Consider the following 21,595-nt stretch of genomic DNA (forward strand, 5'->3'; position numbering starts at 1 on the left):
GAAGTCAGGGAGTCTGATTCCTCCAGCTCCATTTTTTCCCTCAAGACTCCTTTGGCTATTCGGGGTCTTCTGTGTGTCCATACAAATTTTAAGATTTTTTGTTCTAGTTCTGTAAAAAATGCCACTGGCAATTTGATAGGGATTGCATTGAATCTACAGATTGCTTTGGGTAGTATAGTCATTTTCACAATATTGATTCTTCCAATCCAAGAACATGGTGTGTCTCTCCATCTGTTCGTGTCATCTTTGATTTATTTCATCAGTGTCTTACAGTTTTCTGAGTACAGGTCTTTTACCTCCTTAGGTTTATTCCTAGGTATTTTATTCTTGTTGTTGCAATGGTGAATGGGACTGTTTCCTTAATTTCTCTTTCTGATCTTTCATTGTTAGTGTATAGGAATGCAAGAGATTTCAGTGCATTAATTTTGTATCCTGCAACTTTACCAGATTCAGTGATTAGCTCTAGTTGTTCTCTGGTGGCATCTTAGGATTCTCTATGTACAGTCATCATGTCATCTGCAAACAGTGACAGTTTTACTTCTTCTTTTCCAAATTGTATTTCTTTTACTTCTTTTTCTTCTCTGATTGCCATGGCTAGGACTTCCAAAACTATGTTGAATAACAGTGGTGAAAGTGGACATGCTTGTCTTGTTCCTGATCTTAGAAGAAATGCTTTCAGTTTTTCACCATTGAGAATGATGTTTGCTGTGGGTTTGTTGTATATGGCCTTTATTATGTTGAAGTAGGTTCCCTCTATGCCCACTTTCTGGAGAGTTTTTATCATAAATGGGTATTGAATTTTGTCAAAAGCTTTTCCTGCATCTATTGAGATGATCATATGGTTTTTCTTCTTCAATTTGTTAATATGGTGTATCACATTGATTGATTTGCATATATTGAAGAATCCTTGCATCCCTGGGATAAATCCCACTTGATCATGGTGTATAATCCTTTTAATGTGCTGTTGGATTCTGTTTGCTAGTATTTTGTTGAGGATTTTTGCATCTATATCCATCAGTGATACTCATCTGTAATTTTCTTTTTTTGTAGTATCTTTGTCTGGTTTTGCTATCAGGGTGATGGTGGCCTCACAGAATGAGTTTGGGAGTGTTCCTTCCTCTGCAATTTTTTGGAAGAGTTTGAGAAGGATGGGTGTTAGCTCTTCTCTAAATGTTTGATAGAATTCACCTGTGAAGCCATCTGGTCCTGGACTTTTGTTTGTTGGAAGATTTGTAATCACCGTTTCAATTTCAGTGCTTGTGACTGGTCTAGTCATATTTTCTATTTCTTCCTGGTTCAGTCCTGGAAGGTTATACCTTTCTAATTTGTCCATTTCTTCCAGGTTGTCCATTTTATTGGCATAGAGTTATTTATAGTAGTCTCTTATGATGCTTTGTATTTCTGTGGTGTCCGTTGTAACTTCTCTTTTTTTCATTTCTAATTCTATTGATTGAGTCCTCTTCCTCTTATTCTTGATGAGTCTGGCTAAAGATTTATCAATTTTGTTTATCTTCTCAAAGAACCAGATTTTAGTTTTATTGATCTTTGTTATTGTTTTCTTTGTTTCTATTTCATTTATTTCTGCTCTGATCTTTATGATTTATTTCCTTCTACTAACTTTGGGTTTGTTTGTTCTTCTTTCTCTAGTTCCTTTAGGTGTAAGGTTTGATTGTTTATTTGAGATTTTTTCTTGTTTCTTGAGGTAGGCTTGTATTGCTATAAACTTCCCTCTTAGAACCGCTTTTGCTGCATCCCATAGGTTTTGGATCATCGTGTTTTCATTGTAATTTATCTCAAGGTAGTTTTTGATTTCCTCTTTGATTTCTTCAGTGACCTCTTGGTTATTTAGTAACGTATTGTTTAGCCTCCATGTGTTTGTGTTTTTTATGGTTTTTTCCCTGTAATTGGTTTCTAATCTCATAGCATTGTGGTCGGAAAAGATGCTTGATATGATTTCAATTTTCTTACATTTACCAAGGCTTGATTTGTGACTCAAGATGTGATCAGTCCTGGAGAATGTTCTGTGTGCACTTGACAAGAAAGTGTAGTCTGCTGTTTTTGGATGGAATGTCCTATAAATATCAATTAAATCTCTCTGCTCTATTGTGTCATTTAAATCTTGTGTTTCCTTATTAATTTTCTGTCTGGATGATCTGTCCATTGGTGTAAGTGAGGTGTTAAAGTCCCCCACTATTATTGTGTTACTGTTGATTTCCTCGTTTATAGCTGTTAGCATTTGCCTTATGTATTGAGGTGCTCCTATGTTGGGTGCATATATATTTATAATTGTTATGTCTTCTTCTTGGATTGATCCCTTGATCATTACATAGTGTCCTTCCTTGTCTCTTGTAACATTTTTTATTTTAAAGTGTATTTTATCTGATATGAGTATTGCTACTCCAGTTTTCTTTTGATTTCCATTTGCATGGAATATCTTTTTCCATCCCCTCACTTTCAGCCTGTATGTGTCCCTAGGTCTGAAGTGGGTCTCTTGTAGACAGCATATATATGGGTCTTGTTTTTGTATCCATTCAGAGAGCCTGTGTCTTTTGGTTGGAGCATTTAATCCACTGAGGTTTAAGGTAGTTATCAATATGTATGTTCCAATTATCATTTTCTTTTCTGGGTTTGTTTTTGTAGGTCCTTTTCTTCTCTTGTGTTTCCCACTTAGAGAAGTTCCTTTAGCATTTGTTGTAGAGCTGGTTTGGTGGTGCTGAATTCTCTTAGTTTTTGCTTGTCTGTAAAGCTTTTGATTTCTCGTTGAATCTGAATGAGAATCCTGCTGGGTAGAGTAATCTTGGTTGTAGGTTCTTCCCTTTCATCACTTTAAATATATTGTGCCACTCCCTTCTGGCTTGTAAAGTTTCTGCGGAGAAATCAGCTGTTAACCTTATGGGAGTTCCCTTGTATGTTATTTGTCGTTTTTCCTTTGTTGATTTCAATAATTTTTCTTTGTCTTTAATTTTTGTCAATTTGATTACTACGTGTCTTGGCGTGTTTCTCCTTGGGTTTATCCTGCCTGGGACTCTCTGTGCTTCCTGGACTTGGGTGGCTATTTCCTCTCCCATGTTAGGGAATTTTTCGACTATAATCTCTTCAAATATTTTCTCGGGTCCTTCCTCTCTCTCTTCTCCTTCTGGGACCCCTATAATGCGAATGTTATTGCGTTTAAGGTTATCTCAGAGGTCTCTTAGGCTGTCTTCATTTCTTTTCATTCTTTTTGCTTTATTCTGTTCCACAGCAGTGAATACCACCATTCTGTCTTCCGGGTCACTTATCCGTTCTTCTGCCTCAGTTATTCTGCTATTGATTCCTTCTAGTGTATTTTTCATTTCAGTTATTGTATTGTTTATCTCTTTGTTTGTTCTTTAATTCTTCTAGGTCTTTGTTAAACATTTCTCGTATCTTCTCGACCTTTGCCTCCATTCTTTTTCCGAGGCCCTGGATCATCTTCACTATCATTATTCTGAATTCTTTTTCTGGAAGGTTGCCTATCTCCACTTCATTTAGTTGTTTTTCTGCGATTTTATCTTGTTCCTTCATCTGGTACAAAGTCCTCTGCCTTTTCATTTTGTCTGTCTTTCTGTGAATGTGGTTTTTGTTCCATAGGCTGCAGGATTGTAATTCTTGCTTCTGCTGTCTGCCCTCTGGTGGATGAGGCTATCTAAGAGAGACAAAGACTTTTTGTCTCAATTCTTTGCACTCATCTTTCATGGCCCAGATCAAACGTCATCTTCTTGGTGTGGCTTTCCCCTGATTCCCACTGTCAGAATTGTCACTTTATAAATTGCTTGCCAAATGTGATCTCAGACCAGTTCCTTTCCTTTGGCCACCCCAGTTTCCTCATTTGTGAAATGAATGACACTGTTTACAAACTAACCTTCCAGGACTTTGGGAAGGTCCATTACAAGCCAATGGATGTAAAGGCTTAGGTCCCCTCCCATTGCCCTCCTTGCCAGGCAGAGGAGGTGGGGAGATACCCAAGGTAGCTGACTGCCAGGATGTCTACAAAGCCAATAAAACCAAGCCCTTTCCTGGAATGGCTGCTCCCTCCTTCTCCACCCATGGAATTCCTATTCAGCCTTCGAGGTGAAGCATTCCTGCTGCCCTCAGGGAAAAGAAATATTCCTCTCCCTTGTGCTCCTGTAATCCTTTGTCCTTATTAAATCTCTTATCTCCTTTTAACTTTTATTGTATTCAATTTACATTATTATTGCTTGAGGTCAAGAACTGTATTTTGTTCTTTGGGGGTAACTTCACAGTGTATAACATGGTGCTCAGCACCTAGTAACTGCTCCAGAATTGCTCATTAACTCAAATTCAGTCTTGCGTGTTTCCTGGATTCTGGACTGGACCCTGGAGGCAAACTCTACCATCACCAGCCTGATACTAGTTTATCTGAAGCCAACAGCTGAATTCACAATCCAGTCCATAGCGCCTGTGGAGGAGGGCTCCCACACAGCCTGGGAGTGGGAGAGGGGAGTGGGATGGCCGTGTATTTCCATGCAATCTCAGCTGCAAGCCAGTGGCAGCAGTGAGCCATGCCTTAAGGATTAAAGGACCTCTTCAGGAAACAGTGAGTCTGGAAGAGCCAAATCGCATCCGTAGTTACACATGTTTGTTCATTACATGTTCAACGACTCAATTTTCTTTGCAAAAATTTTAAAATGCAGACATATCGTAGAACTCTGCATTTATCAGTCCTTCCTTCCTCCCAGCAGTTACTGAAGGAAACAAACCCTAACATTTATGCCAGGTACCTGACCACACTATCACACTGTACCCTCACAATGATTATTTGAGGTAGGTAGCGCTATTACCTCCGTTTGATAAATGTGGACATTAAGGCTGAGAGAGGTTAAGAAACTTGCCCAGGGTCAAGGAGACTAAACCATGGGGCTGACTGCGAACACCTGGCTCTTTCTTCTCACTCAGTACACAATGCTACCTTCCCATCTGAGGGTCGATTACTCAAGAAATGGATCTGATGCATTTCCTGCCCCCTCCAGAAATTTATGTTCCAGCAGAGGAGGCTGATACACAAATAATTAAAAACATAAAGCACCAACAATAAAACTATGGAATAGAAATATGTGTAATGGATTCTGTGGGAGGCTGAAAGCAGAGTGATCAGTTCAGGCCGGCGTGGACCAGGGAGGGCTCCACAGAGACTCCTGGAAGGGGAGTGTGTGCAGGATAACTTGCATTTTGACAGGTAGAGAATGAGGAAAGGAGAGAATGCAGGAGTCTGAGGCAGAGGAGACTACATGTGCAAAGGCATGCAGAGAATGCCAGGCATACTTGGGCAAGGAGACTAGATCAGGGGACCCAGAACATGGGACTTTTGAGGACGATCTGGGCTGTGCCAGGCTTAGTTTTGTCAAAGTGTTTGACTTGTTTCTTTAAGCCCCAGGTGGCTGCTGACAGCCTCACAGGAGGGAAATGACATGAGCTGAGCTGCACTGTGCAAGAGGAAGGACCTGCAAGGACCATCTCTGAGTAGGAACTGGGAGGTAAATAGGGTCCTGCATCCTTCAGATATGTACCATCAGCTTCCAAGGTCTCTGCCAGTGTTGGTTTTAGGGATGAGAATAAGAGAACAGGAGTCTCTTTCCTGTTGAAAGAGGCAGGTCAAAGACCAGAACTGCTATGGGGCCTTGGTGCACTGCCTCGCTCCCCACACACCACCCCTACCCCATGCCTCAGAATGGCAGAAGTGTGGCTGCTCTGAGTAATGAGGACGAGTCTGCTGCAACAGCCGGACACCCTCCCCCAGACGAGGTGTGACACGCTGCCCTCTGCCAAGGGTAACACTGGGGACTCCCTGGGCTCAGCCTGCAGTGCTCATCCCAAATGCTGCCTTCAGAACCGGAAGACTGTCTTTCCAAATTAACAAAAGATGTTCTGGATCCGTGATTACATGTTCCCCACGTAGCGCATGATTTATAAACACAGATTTATAAATTCTATGTAAACGTAAATTACACATCTGTGCACAGTATGTTGTAAATTTAAGTATTTTAACACAGACCGAAACAACGTTCCATGACATTTAATAAACCCAGGAGCTCTTTAATCATCAGTGCTAGAACTATGTGTTGACAATTACCTTGCGCTGAAGATTTGAAAATCCTCCCATTTTTTCCTTTTTAATTTTTAAAAAATGTATATGCTGAACTCACCGTGAAAAAAACCAGGTGGTCTCGTTAGAAAACTGCCCCCAAACTCTTTGGCTCTGAAAGAAAATGCAGGGCCAAATTTCTGCCTCATAAAATGACGATTTGAGTGGAATCTGAGTCAAACCCAAATGAAGGAATACCGGTTCTCTGAATCAGCAAAAGAATTCAGTCTCTGGCATCCAACACTCCATTATTCATGGGCCTGAATTGGCAGGAGAGCTGTTGGCACATTGGAGATGACCAGGAAAGCAGGGTTTGGAGGGACAGAGGGAGGGAGGAAGTTGGAGGTAGATAAGGAGAGAAAAACAATGTGAAATACCTCTCAGGCCAACTCTGAACAACATGTCGGGCATTTATTATTCCGAGGTGAAGAAGTTCCACTATCCCCTTGCTAGATACTCTCTCAGCTCATTTCTCTGCACATGGGGTCATTTCACTGAGCAACTGCTTAAAAACAAATGCCTCATTGGGCCGCTGCCCCAATCAGAAAGCGCTTCCGGAGTCCCAACAAGCAGGGCCAGCAGGAAGACTGATTCCCCTCCATGAGACAGCCCCTCCCTGAGCCCTTGTCCCAGGACCGCTCACCGGGGCCTGCGGAAGGTCAGGCCGTAGTGCTGACAGGCCAGCCCCACGGTGGGCGTGTACACGATGGGCATGAATTTCTCCACATCCGACGTCAGCACTCGGTAGAAGAGCTTCTCGTTCCGGTCTTGGAGCGTCATGAGGATGATGTACCTCGGGAGGCGAGACAAGAACCAAGCTGATCACTTGAGTACCATCTGCGGCAGCATGGAAGGCCCCTGATGCAAAGACCCAGGGCTCCCACTCAGCTACTTTCAATGGCACCTTCGTGGGCAAGTCACCATCTCCTCTAAGCACGTGTCTCATCATCTATGAAATGTGGAGAATAGTACCTGCCTTATGGCGCTTATTACTACACGTGCTGTAGGTGCTATTCTAATTATTTTTCATCAACTCATTTAACATGGGGAACATGCCTCCCAATGACTTGGAAGGTGGGTACTATAATTCTGACTATTTTAGAGACAAGGAGATCAAGGCACAGAGAAATGAAATAATTCACCCAAGGGATCTGAACCTAAGCAATCTGACTCCAGAATCTGCACTCTCAACCATGACGTAGGATGGTTAGTTACACTATTATTATGTGGACATTAATGAAGGACAACAGAATAACGGTATTCTGGGGATGGGGGAGGGTCAGGGAAAATACTGGGTGGACCAGTGATATATGAACTGGCCTTTTCTACCCCACAGGGCGGGTTACTGTCACAAGCAGTGTTCACCAGTGGTTGAGTACCAAGTGATCTCAGGAAGCATGTTCCCCCCAAAATCTCTCTCTTACTTAGTTCCTGAAGCCTGAAATCACTAAGCCAGGAAAAAAGCCTTTCATTCACACTCCTAAAAATGCAAAAAACATCTGGGAGGAAAAAATACCAAGGGATTGAAATTCCCAGTGAGGTGTAAGTGACTGCTGATATCGCAAGCTTTCAGGACAACAGTTTGGGAGAGATAATGAAGGCACGTGAGGTCCTGGCATGGAGTGGGGGTGACAGAGATGCTCTGACAGGGGAATGATCCCTGGGTGTGGTGTCAGGGTCCTGGGTGTGAATCGCGGCTCTGCTCTTCACTAGCTGTGTCACTGCGATGAAGTCTTGTGACTTCTGGGGGCGTCAGCCTCTCCTTCTTCACCAAAGACACTGGTTCAGAACTAAAAAACGTGTTTTAGGAGGCACTTTTCGGAAGGGAGGATTTATGCTTAGAATAGCCGGGATCTCAGCTCAGCACTAGGGTAAGGATTCCCTTACTCAGTAGCCATTTGTACACATCACTTCTCAATTCTGCATCCAGTGATGTCAAGTTGGTAAGTTGAAATTGGCCATGGTGGGAGTATTTACACCATGGAAACCGGTAAATGCTCTAAATCCCCACCCAACGGCCCCAAAGCCAGTTCTTAAACATTTACTAGCACTCCACTGTCCTTACCCGTCAGAAGCTGGGGAGTGTCCTTAGCATTTCCCCCTAAGCACCTGCTGAAATGAGGGACTCCAGGAATGAGTGGGTCAGAGTAGTCAACAGGGCAAGCGTCAGTAGCAAACCCTCTAGCACTCCCAGCATCAGGCCTCTGCCCCCTGAGCCTGACACATCTTCCCAGGCATATGAGTGAGGCCCATCTAGCTGGAAAGAACTGGAAAGGGAAGGATTTTGGATCATGATTTTTAGGGCTTAATATCTTTAGGAAAGAGGATTTCACCTTGGACTTTAATTCTTCTTTGCAAATTTAACAAACGAGAGAAGTTTGGATTGTTCAAAGTTAGGTCATGTCTAATACTGTTAGCTGGAATCCATGTGTACTTTATGGTTTGCTCTTCAGGGTGACGAGGCTAGACCCAATCTGAGTGGAATAAACAAGAGGGAGAGAATGTTTGGCTTGGGCTGCAGTATGGCCTTGGAGTTAATGTGAGTAATGACCATAGAGGTTAGTGCTGCAGGGGAGGGGGAGGGGGCAGAGGCTTCCTTATCCACTACCGCTCAGAAGTGATGGATGGTACTGGGGGGACATGGAAAGATCCTGACAAGCTGCTGCACTCAGCCCCTAGGGGGATAGCTTGGCCATTAAGCTCTATGGATATGTAAGAGGAACACTTATCTTCTCCCTACATTTCTGCTGGAGCCCATGGCAAGACGACACATTTATTTAACAAGCCCTCACATAGTGCCGACTATGGGCCAGGCACTGTTCTAAGCACGTCACAAATACTAATGTATTTAATCCTCACCATAACCCTATGAGTTAGACACCACTGATATACTCAATGTACAGATGGGGAATGACCCAGAGAGGCTAAAGAACTTTTGCTGTTAAGTGGTAAAATGAGGATTTGAACTCAGTCTAGGACTAGATTCTAGTCCTGTAGCCACTAAGCTTCAACGCCTCTTAGCTACGGTGTAGCAGAGAAGTTGAAAGCACGGACTCTGGAGCTAATTACCTGTGTTCAAATCCTGTGACCTGTGAGGTCACTACCTGTTCATAGCCATGTGACCTGTGAGGTCACTACCTTCTTTAGTAAGACTGGTAAAGCTGACCCTGTGATTCCCCATTGGCCTTTCATGTCTACATCCCCACTGGGGAGGAACCAGAGGGGCAGCAGGGTTGTTAACTACTCCCCCTAAGCCTCCAACATACAACATCCCAGGTCCTTCCCAAGGTGCCCCTGTCCATTTCCCCTCTGCTCCACCACATTCCCCTTATTCCAGGAACCTGGGCCACGTACCACTTCCTTAACATACCTGCCCCTACATTTTTGCCCCACGTCTTCCCGCTGAGTAAAATGTCTTCCGTGAACGCCACTGCTGAATGCTGACGTCCTATTGGTGCTTCCTGGGCTGATTCTGATTCCATCACTTCCCGGGGGCCCAACCAGATTCCACTGGTTGGAATTCAGGCTCCCTTCCCAGTCCTCCCAGGACACATTGACTGTGCCTTGATCATAACAAGCCCTGGTCCTCAAGGAGACCATCGCCCTATGAAAGGCAGGGCTGGATCTGGGATCTCTCAGGGCTCTCAGCCTTTCCTGGCTAGAGAGTATCCAGAAAACCCTCTGTGGACCACAGGAAACAGACAGCTAAGCCCGGGGCTCTGGGGAGAGAGAAGAGACTTTAGGTACTAACTTGTCCAGGTCACTCTGCTGCCGCTCGTAGTATCTCATAATCCGGAGGAGCTGGACGTCCTGGCTCAGGAAGCAGGGGGGTATTAGGCCATGGATCCCAAGCTGCAGCCTTTCCTCAAGGGTAAAGGCCATGCCCTGGGGAGAACAAGAAAGAAACACACACACATAAATGGATACGCAGGAAACCAAGGAACAGAAGAGTTCCATCCACAGACAGGCCAAAGTCACTGTGACTCAACAGCAAGGACCCTGGACTCAAATCCCACCTCTGCCATTTAAGCAGCTGGGCAATCTGTGCCAGTTATCTTGACTCTTCTGGGCTCCAGCCTCCTCTTAGAAAAACATGGAAAATATCTATATCATCAGGGGTTCTTTTGGTTTATTTTTGTTTATTTTTTTAAAAAATGTATTTTATTTTTAGAACAGTTTTAGATTTACAGAAGAATTGAGAAGATAGTACAGAGGGTTCCCACATATCTCCTCACCCAGTTTCCCCTATTATTAATATCGTCCATCAGTATGGAACATTCGTTAGAATTAATGAATCAACAGTGATACATTATTATTAAGTAAAGTCCACGGTTTATTCAGATTTCCTTAGTTTTCACCAAATGCCCTTCGTTATTCCAGGATCCCATCCAGGATTCCACATTACATGGAGTCATCATGTCTCCTTAGGCTCCTCTTGGCTCTCACGTTCCTTGGTTTTGATGACCTGGGAGCATTTTGAAGAGGACTGGTCAGGTATTTTGTACACTATGCCTCTACTGGAATTTGTCTGATGTTTCTCTCATGACTGCAGTGGGGTAATGGGTTTTGAGGAGGACGACCACAGAGGTGGAGTGCCATTTTCACCACATCAGATCAAGGCACATACTAGCAACATGACTGACCACTGTCGATGTTGACCATGATCACTTGGTTGAAGTAGTGCTTGTCAGGTCTCTCCGCTGTAAAGTTACTTGGAATTCTGCATGGGATATTTGTCTCATTTGTTTGTTCAATCATTAATTTATATTAGAATGAACTCATGGGTATTTGTTTTATACTCTGGGTTATAATCCAATACTGTCTTATGTATTTTTTTTGCTCAAATCGTTCTAGCTTTGGCCATTGGAAACTCTTTCAGTTGGCTCTGTGTCCCTTTAAGTCCTATAATTTTGCTTGTCCCTTCCCTTCCCTTCCCTTCTCTTCCCTTTCCTTTCCTCCCTTTCTCTCTTTCATTAGTACTTCTTATTTTCTGCCACTACAAGTTGCTCCAGGCTCATCTTGCACATTGCCTGCCCAAGTCCTAGAATCAGCCATTTTTTTCAAAGAGGCTGGATTCCTTTTTGGAGCATGGTATTAGAAACCACAATCTGGGTTCTACTTATTCCTTGTGCTCCTTGCTACTGGAGTTTCTTTGTTTTCAGTCCCTCTCAGCTGACAGAGTAAGGAAATGAATCTATACTAAGCTAAATACCAGTCCATACTAATGTCTCTAACTCTAACCCATTACCACATGGATCTTTCTAGCCTCATCACCTTGCTGGTCTGTCAGTTCTGATTCCAACAGTGAGAGACTTAGCTCCCATCACCTGCCATCTACATGCTCAATTACTCAGTACTGTAATATATATGTAGTGGTATGTTGTTATTGTTTTAATTTGCAACTGCCTGTTGACATATAGTAGTATCAACACTGTTAACCTGTACTACAGTGGGAAACAACTTTATGAGCTAGAGTGGAGTGCTTACGTGTCATTGTTTTTGCCTTTACTCTAATAAACTCCACTCATTTCCGAAGTCACTTAGATCAGCACTTTTCCTTGAACCCCCTTCACTGACAGTTAGATTCTCTTATCACAGTCTGCATTCCTTCCTGGGATCCTCCAGGATTTAAATATTTAAAAATAAATAAATAAATATTTAAAAATAAATCCGAATACATTAAGGTCCATTGTTTGTACCGTAAAGTTCCATGAGTTTTGACAAAGGCATAATATCATGTACCCATCATGATAGTATTGTACTATAGTACAATACTACACAGTTTCAGTGCTCTAAAATCCCATGTGTTTTACCCATTCATCCCTCCTTCCACTCCCTGAATTTTGGCAAGTACTGATTTTTTCTTTTTCTTTTTTTAATGTCTCTACAGTTTTGCCTTTTCCAGAACATCATACAATTGGAATCATACATTATGTAGCCTTTTCAGACTGGCTTCCTTTCACTTGGCAATAAGCACATAAGGGTCATCCATGTATTTTTGCGGCTTGATTGTTCATTTTTTAAATCATTGAATGGCATTCCATTGGTTGTACCACAGCTTGTTTCTCCATTTACCTAAAGGACACCTTGGTTGCTTTCAGTTTTGGGTGAATATAAATAAAGTTACTATAAACATTCATGTGCAGGTTTTCGCGTGAACATACGTTTTCAAAACAGTTGAGTAAATACACAGAAGTGCGATTGCTGGATCATATGGTAAGATTCCATTGAGCTTTTTCAGAAGCTGCCAAAGTGGCTGCATCACTTTGCATTCCCACCAGCAGCGAATGAGTTTCTGTTGCTCCACATCCTCTCTAGCCACTGGTATTACCGTTTAAAAAATTTCAGTCATTGTAACAGATCTGTAGTGGCATGTTATTATTGTTTTAATTTGTAACTCCCTATTGACATATTATGTTGAGCACTTTTTTATATGCCTATTTTTCACCTGTATATCTTCTTGGTAAGGTACTGTTCAGATCTTTCACCTATTTTTTAATTGTTTTTTTCTTACTGTTGAGTTTTAATAGTCCTTTGATCTACAGTTTTCATGCAATCCCTGTCAAAATTTGAATGGCCTCTTCTGCAGAAATAGAAAAGCCAATCCTCAAATTCATACCGAATAGCAAGGGGCTCTGAACAACCTAAACCATTTAAAAAAATAAAAGATTTCAAAACTTAACATTAAACTGTGGCCATCAAAATAGTGTGGTGCTTTAAAAAAAGGAAAAAAAACCAGTGTGGTACTGGCATAAGTACATATAGATCAACAGAATAGAATCAGAAATAAGAGTCCAGAAATAAACCCATACATCTGTGGCAGGTTGATTCTTGACAAGGATGCCAATTCCATTCAGTGGGGAAAGGATAGTTTCTTCAAGAGATGCAGCTGGGCCAACTGGATTTCCACATGCAAAAGAATGAAGCTGGACTCCTAATTAACTCAAAACAGATCAATAGCCTAAATGTAAGAGTTAAAATCATAAAACTCTTAGAAGAAAACACAGGAGTAAGTCTTCATGACCCTGGGTTTGACTATGGATTCTAAGATATGACACCAACACCACCAGCAGCAAAGAAAAAATTAGATAAATCGACTTCATCTAAAAACTTCTGTGCATAAAGGGACACGATCAAGAAAGTGAAAAGACAATGTACAGGGGCTTCCCTCGGGGCTCAGTGGTTAAGAATCCTCCTGCCAATGCAGGGGACACGGGTTTGAGCCCTGGTCCGGGAAAATCCCACATGCCACGGAGCAACTAAGCCCGTGCACCACAACTACTGAGCCTGCGCTCTATAGCCCACGAGCCACAACTACTGAGCCCATGAGTCACAACTACTGAAGTCCGTGCACCTAGAGCCCATGCTCTGCAACAAGAGAAGACACCGCAATGAGATGGCTTCGTTCTCTGCAACGAAGAGTAGCCCCCGCTCGCCGCAACTAGAGAAAGCCCATGTGCAGCAACGAAGACCCAACGCAGCCAAAAATAAAATTAATTAATTAATTAAATTTATATATAAAAAAAGACAACACACAAAATGAGAGAAAATATTTGGCAATCGTAGGTCTGATAACAGTTTAATATCCAGTCTCTAAGTAACTGCTACAACACAACAAAAACAACCCAAGTAAAAAATGGGCAAATAACTTGAACAGATATTTCTCCAAAGAAGATATACAAATGGCCAATAGCATACGAAAAAATATTCAGCATCATTAGTCATTAGGGAAAGTCAAATCAAAACTACAGTGAGATACCATTTCACACCCACTAGGATGGCTGAACTATAAACCAAAAAACCAAAAAAAAAAAAAAAGAAAAGAAAACAAAAAACCAAAACACCCCCAGTAAATAACAAGTGCTGGTGAAGATGTGGAGAAACTGAAACCTTTGTACATTGCTGGTAGGAATGTAAAGTGTGGCAGCCCCTATGGAAAAATGGTTTAGCACTTCCTCAAAAAGCTAAACACAGAATTACCATATGGCCCCAGTATATAATTCTACTCCTAGTATATGCCCAAAGGAACTGAAAGCAAGGACTTGAACAGTTACTTGTACCCCAATGTTCATTGCAGTATTATTCACTATAGCCAAAAGGTGGAATCAACCCAGGTGACCACCATGTGAACAGATAAACAAAATGTATATATGTATAATAAAATTTATTCAAACATAAAAGAGAATGAATTCTGATACATGCTACTTCATGGATGAACATCGAAACATTATGATACAGAAGGACAGATACAAAAGGAAAAATATTGTATGATTCCACTTACATGAAATATCTAGAATAGGCAAATTCATGGAGGCAGAAAGCAGATTAGGATTACTAAAGGCTGGGCGGTGGGGAAGTGGTGGGGGAGTTATTACTTCATGGTTACAGAGTTTCTATTTAGGGCAATGAAAAAGTTTCAGAAATGGGCAGTAGTGATGGTTGCACAACATTATTAATGTACTTAATGACAATTAATTGTACAAATGGTTTAACCAAATTTTGCTGTAAACATATATATATTCTTTACCACAACTTAAAAAGTTAATAATGGATTATCTCCCAAACCACTGAATTGTGTACTTTAAATGAGTGAATTGTGTGGTATGTGAATTATAACTCTATAAAGCTGTTTTAAAAGAATTCTTTGCATATTTCAGATACAAGTCCTGTATCAGACATGTGTTTTGTAAATATTTCTTCCAGTACGTGGCTTGTCTTTTCATTCTCTGACTGGTGTCTTTCACTGAACAGCATTTTCTGGTTTGGGCACTGGCAGGGAGAGATGGGGGACAAGTAGGACGTCATGGAATCTGCTCCCTGGCCCAGTTAAGCCCTCTGGGGACAGTGTCTGCTGGCAGAAGTTGCAGGACCTGTTCTCATAAGGGATACTGAGGGACATGGGGACCCCAGCTGCCCTACCTTTATCCTGAAATGATAATGTGCAACACACTGTGAAAAAGAGACACCTTTTCCGTGTAGAACTCTGGGTGGCTCTGCTGAATGAGGGCTGCCCTAGCACTGCCTAGAAGCTCCTGGTCGAGCCTTCCTCAGCTTCCCCAACCTTCTCACTGTGGCAATGGCCACAGTGGCAAGTGGCAGAGTGGCTCCATGGGTGGCACACATCAACAAGGAAAGGACCAGAATCCCCATGGGGGGGGATTGTGTAGGGGGCTGAGAACAGTTTTTAATTAACTAATTCATTATTGAATACTGTTATTATGACCCCCATTGTAGTCAAGGCTGATGATACCTGGGGCAACCCTGTTTAAGCTCCCTATTCATAATAAGCCCCAAGTAACGCAAGGTTCCTCCTAGAAGTGAAGGCTGTGGGGTGATAAGTGAGAACTAAATGACGCTGATGGCTGTCTAGCTTCCCCAGACTCCTATGGGGAGGGGAAGCTTGAAAAGGTAGGGAGCATCAGCTCCACTCATTCCTCCACCAGCTGAAAAATACCTCATCTACCATTATTACGAGTGCATTTACAGGGAGTTTAATAATGACAGGGCGATTCAAGCCCATATATTGATCAACCCCACCTAGCTGTCGCTATCATCATCTCTAAGAAAAGGACTAATAAATACCCAATCTCACTCCATCCCTAACAATCACCTTGTGAGGAAGTTTTGCAGCCTCTACTGTACAGATGAGACAGCTGAGCATGAGAGGTTATATGATGCTCCTGAAGTTGCATAGTTATTACCCCATATTTTATTGCTTGCTAAACCAGGATGCATCTTTTTTTTTTTGCGGTACGCGGGCCTCTCACTGTTGTGGCCTCTCCCACTGCGGAGCACAGGCTCCGGACGCGCAGGCTCAGTGGCCATGGCTCACGGGCCCAGCCGCTCCACGGCATGTGGGATCTTCCCAGACCGGGGCACGAACCCGCGTCCCCTGCATCGGCAGGCGGACTCTCAACCACTGCGCCACCAGGGAAGCCCCAGGATGCTTCTTATAATCAGTAAGTCCGTTCGGTGTGATAATCTTTTCCCTGATGATTTCTTTGACTAGGGATAAGTCACAGTCAACATTTGATCACAGGCTCTGTTTTTGCCACTTACATAGTGTACACCCTGCCAGGACCTTGGTGAGATGGACCTCAGAAAATGTGAGTTGGGATGGTGAGGGGTGAAAGAGGAGTGGAAAAAAAGAGAAACAGAGTGAAAAAAGCGAATATTGGCTATTCCCCATTTCCTCTTCGTTTTTGTTTTGTAACCTCGAAATATCCGAAACTATGAATTCTGGCTCCTATTATAATTCTGGCTTTTATAAAGTAATAACGATCACTCAGCTTATGAAAATCCTGAGGAATTGTTCCTCCTCTCAGAAGAACTGCTGGAACTGTTAGAAAGACCTATCGGGATACTCTCGACTCTGTTTGAAAGTATGACTCATGGAGCAAAGTACTCTCTGCACATAAAATTCCCAACGTTTCCTTCATCAAAGCCCAAAGTCACCAGTTCATAAATTCCCTGTGCTGGCTACCAGCTTTGCAAGCATGGTATGACACCTCGGTCCTTGATCCTTTTGCAGGAAACAGCTTGCCCTGGAGACTGGGCACTCTCACTAAACACCATCAAGCAGGTGAGTCTTCACTGGCTTAGTAAAGACTGGGTTTGTCTCTCCTTGGCTGTAGGATCCCAGGCAGGCCCGGGCATTTAATTATGACATCATCTTTGTTCATGACCATTGTGGCTTTTAATAAGAGTCTGCTTCTTTCTACAAGAACTAAGTGTTTCTCTTGTCTGACTGCCACCAACTTCTTTTGTATTTCAGGAAAAAGTATGACCGTTTAGCAACTGGTAAGTTCAGGGATTAAAAAAAATACTTCTAGAAGCTTCTTTTCATCCTGAAGCTAATGTTAAGGCAACTTCAGATTTACAAGTTTGCGAAGCAGAAATGCAGGCACTTTAGCTTTACCATGGCTTCCAAAATAGGATAGGCACAAGATGATTCACTAGGGTGTAAGGGAAAAGTATTAGAACTTACATTTCTCTACGAAAGAAATAAACTTTACTAATTGGCACTCAGGCTCTTGGTCTGTATGTCAGAAAGTCACAATTCCCATAAGGTATACCAGAAGTCCTAAGGTAAGAGTAGGGTTTGTACAACTTGGGGGAGTTGACAGTTGGGGTCCTTATTCATTCTTACTACAACGAGAATCTACAGTTTCTGTATGCCCAGTTAAATAGAGTTTGGGGTCATTTTATCTAGTTTTAACAAAGTCCTCAAAATAGGACAAATGGCTTTTTAAAAATGGCTGACTTTCTTAGCAGAGAGCAACCTTGTGGTGTTCAGCCAGGACACACCAGTAAGGACCTACCAGTTATGACTCTTTTGAAATATCTGAATCGCTACAGAGCCGCTGCTCTGACTACTCCCCCCAGTCAGGTGCCCCTCCCAGCCTGCTCTGGCTTCTCCCAGGGAACCTTTGGAACCTCCCCAAGATCCAGCAACCAATGGGTTAATGTTTGGCAAAGCAGGTGGCTTCAAGATCCTGCTGCAGCACTAAAGGCCTGGGACTGTTTTGACTGGTCAGTGCCTACGCTGTACCAGTGTTAATCTTTCAACCATCAACCTATTTTATCATCTTGCCTGAATGAGCATCTCTGGCTCAGCCTGTAAATTCCACCCGTGGGCTCGACCCAGGACAAACCTTACTGGCATCAGAGAGAAGATATTTGAATAGATTCCACCATCAAATGGCAGGGGTCAAAGGCAGTGAGCCCATCAGCCTCCAGAGACCCTCAGCTGTCCAGAGACCCAGGCTTCCCAGTGCTTCTCAAAAACTGACCTTTCCCGGGCTTCCCTGGTGGCACAGTGGTTGAGAGTCCGCCTGCCGATGCAGGGGACGCGGGTTCGTGCCCCGGTCCGGGAAGATCCCACATGCCGCGGAGCAGCTGGGCCCGTGAGCCATGGCCGCTGAGCCTGCGCATCCGGAGCCTGTGCTCCGCAACGGGAGGGGCCGCAACAGTGAGAGGCCCGCGTACCGCAAAAAAAAAACAACTGACCTTTTCCAACCTGAGGTCTCCCAAGCCCCTCTTGGTGATCTGCCTATTGCCTCTGGATCCAGAGCCTTGCTGTACACTTGACAATCTCTTCTCATTCACTCTTCAAACATTTATGAGTTCCTACTTTGTGCCAGGTGTACCCTGTTAGGCACTAGGGAGTCCTGAAAGGAACAGGAGCCGGTGACTATGCTCCTTCACTACTGGCAAAGACACGTGGATTAACATGTACTGGTGATCCTGGGCCTCTGCCTCGGGCGGGCCACTTCTCCAGCCTACGAAATGGAATGCTGCCTGTTTCATGTCTGTGGGATTAAATGAAATAACGTGAGGGAAATGCTCAGCACGGGTGCTGGCACACAGGAAGTGACCGCTCAGTGAACGCCAGCTGTTCTCCTTATTACCATTACTATTTGTTCATGGGGCAGGGAGACACAAGAGAGCTCATTAGCGATGCATGAGATAAGCCCTGAAGGGTGCTCAGGGGCTCATCCTGCAGAAGGGGGCTGGAGGAACAGCGGCTGAAGTGCCGTCACCACATCCAGCGTAACCACTTGTCTGATGGCCCAGGCAAGGCTCCATGCACTCGCCCCGTCCTCCACGCCACCCAACAGGCACACTCACTCTGGCTGCCATGCTCTGACTCACGTCAGGACCCCTGTCCACCTTGCTCTGACAGCTTCCCCCCTCCATCCATCTTCCAATCCCCAGTAGAGGCTGCCCCTCCAGGAGCCTCCCTGATGCCCCATCTCAGGCAGCTCTGCATCTTCTCTAAGAGTCATTGTCATACAGTTTAGCACAGGAAGGGCATTTCCTGTTTGATTTCTTGACCGTTAATGACCAGATAATAAACTTGAGGTCATGGGAAGCAGACACTCTGAAGCAGCTAACAACAGGCTGTGGCACAAAAATATCATCACCAATAACAAGAGCAACTGTTAGCTTTCACTGAGCGTCCGCTGGGTTGGGTCAGGCACTGAGGCAGGCACTTCATACTCGTCATCTCATTCAACCCTCATGGCAACCCTGAGTTAACAATCCAAGGATTATTATCCCCATTTTATGGACTAGGAAACTGAGGCCAGAGGGGTAACTTGCCCAAGGTCACACAGTAGGTCGATGGAAAAACCAGGAGTAGAACCCAGATCCATACGCTTCCAAAGTTCACACTCGTTCCTCTGTGCTAATCAGCTGCTCCTGAGACTGGACAGCTGAAACAGGCTGTTGACTGAGTTGGCTTTGATTTGACTGGAGATAGAATAATTCTGCTTCTGCAAATGGAGCCAGTTACCTTAATGGTTCAGCCACTGCTAAGTGCTCCTCTGTATTAGCACCAGGCTGGTCAGCCTATCTGCAAACAGGAGTGTTTGTACATCTGCGATTATGTACTTGGCCCATGACATACACGTAGCCATGTTTCCTCAGAGCAGCGTCGTTACTGGAAGGAAGGATTAGCAGGCACACGTGTACTAGTAAAGGTTTCTGTTCCAGCACCGTTACGTCATGCTCTGAGCTGACTGCTTATGCTACAGCTGGCCAGCTTCTTCCATCAGTCAACAGCAACAGCAGAGAGGAGCCGCTGCCGGGACAGAGCTGGGGGCAGTCAGCTCCGAAATTGTACAATGGAAGCTGACCAGCTGTTAGGGGACCGGAAGGCATTTCCTCCTCCTTCTGCCTAGTAATTCAGGACTCAATGTTTGGGACTTCTATGAGTTAGGGTGACGTGGACTCCAGTTGGAGACAGGAAGTGGGATTACTGAGGCTGCTGTTCTCTGACTGAACCCCAGGTTTACGAGGGCCCCTGAGCACACGTCTGGGATGGATATATGGGGGTCTTAGAAACACAGGCATTGGGAAGTCTTAGCAGACACAGCCCTGAGAATGGCCTTCCTCCCAGACATACTTCTGTGATCAGGTGCAAAATTACAGATCCAGAAACACAGTGTAAATTCCCGAAAGGAGAGTGGACGATACGCCACTCCTTACTGCCCAGAACCAATCCGAAACAAGTTTTGGGCTCAGAGACTGGGCTTTGGTGCGGCAAATGTATGGAGGCTGCCTGTAACCGTTCCACCTATGATGTGCACAGTTCTTGTTCTAGTGGGATTACGCTTCCATCTTCCTTCCATCGGATAACCACCAGGATGCAGAGGTGCTGCCCTCACACAGCCCGTATGGGGGAAGGGAACCATAAGAAAAAAGCTCTACATTCAGTCCCTCTACTTTCTGGCCGTGTGATTCTGGAGAAAGTGGCTGCACCTCTCTGAGTTTGCTGCATTCACTGGGTGGTTGTGCCAGTCAAGTAAGAACATTGAGATGCTGGCATCTCTTTGTAAATTCAAAGACGTGGCAAAAAGATTTTTAAAAGTCTGTGACTAAGCAATTTAGCAACTGCACTTTATGGTATTTATTTCCTTTCTTGTCTGTTTTCCCTGCAAGACAATAAGACTTTTGCGGGCAGGGACGATGTCTAATGAATCGTGTGCCCCTCTGCCAAGCATGTCTTGCATATTTTTACGCTTTATTGTTTCTAAAATGGTCTCATGTGGTTTACGTCATTTGATCCCAAACAGGGCAGGTGTTATTATCCCCATTTATAGAATAGGCAGTTGAGGCCCAGGTGGGTCAATGTCATGCTGAGGGCGTGTGGCTAGTACAAGCCAGTCAAAAGCATGTGACAATAATGGCTCTTTCAATTGTTTTGCCATTGGAAGACTAGTTTACACCAAGTTGTTGGATAAGGACCAACGTGGAAGAGAAATGGAGGAGTCTGCTCCTGAAATCCTTGGTGACTCTAGGATTTTGTCCTAAGTGAACAAGGGAACAGAGGTGGCTGGTTGGAAGGCTTATGAATCATTCTGTTGGCAAAATTCCCCGCGGCGGTTTGAATGCTTCAGACCCTCTCTTCCCAAGAGGCTATGATTTAAAACTTAAATAATATTGTTCTTGGCACCCTGATGGCCCTCTAACTCAGCTGAACCTCCACAGGGTAATGGCACAGGAAGGTGATGGGCAGGGGAGCCGCTGAGGACGGGGGAGTACCGCTTCCTTCCTGCAACAGCTAGACGGCTCCTTGACGAGTCCAGCCTGGGAGGACTGGGTCAAAAAGTGAACTATGACCAGGAGGAATAAAGCACACAGACACTGAACAGGCGTTGTGCGTGCATGCCTGGTGCGTGCCGTCTAGTGGGTAGGGGTGCCAGCGCTGGACGTGAGGCCGACCAAGGACAAGTTCATCTTACAGGGCAACTGTCCAGCAGATTGTTGTTAACCTGTTCCAGCCTGATGTTATAATCAAATCCTCCTCCTCCTGGGCCTTGGCCTCAACTCCGCTCCCCCATCAGGTGAACCAGAGAGGAGGTCATTCTGCCCAGGAGACAGATGACCGATGTGCATACAGGGGATCAGGGTAACCCGTCTCCTTCTCTATGGTGACAGCAGGAGGCGGGGCTGAAAGTTAAAAGCTGA

The 21,595-nt window shown here is 44.1% G+C and overlaps 1 protein-coding gene across 1 annotated transcript in view; it reads right to left on the reverse strand.

Annotated features, from left to right (window-relative positions):
• ME3 (malic enzyme 3) overlaps positions 1–21,595 on the reverse strand; it is a 200,500-nt gene that overhangs the window by 92,873 nt on the left and 86,032 nt on the right. Inside the window, exons 3-4 of the mRNA XM_060160176.1 lie at positions 9,873–10,006; positions 6,765–6,914 (exon numbers count right to left, since the gene is read on the reverse strand). Of these exons, the coding sequence (XP_060016159.1) occupies positions 6,765–6,914; positions 9,873–10,006 (284 nt within the window). The remainder of the gene's footprint in view (positions 1–6,764; positions 6,915–9,872; positions 10,007–21,595) is intronic.

The sequence above is a fragment of the Lagenorhynchus albirostris genome, chromosome 9, assembly GCF_949774975.1.
Source record: "Lagenorhynchus albirostris chromosome 9, mLagAlb1.1, whole genome shotgun sequence".
NCBI lineage: Eukaryota > Metazoa > Chordata > Mammalia > Artiodactyla > Delphinidae > Lagenorhynchus > Lagenorhynchus albirostris.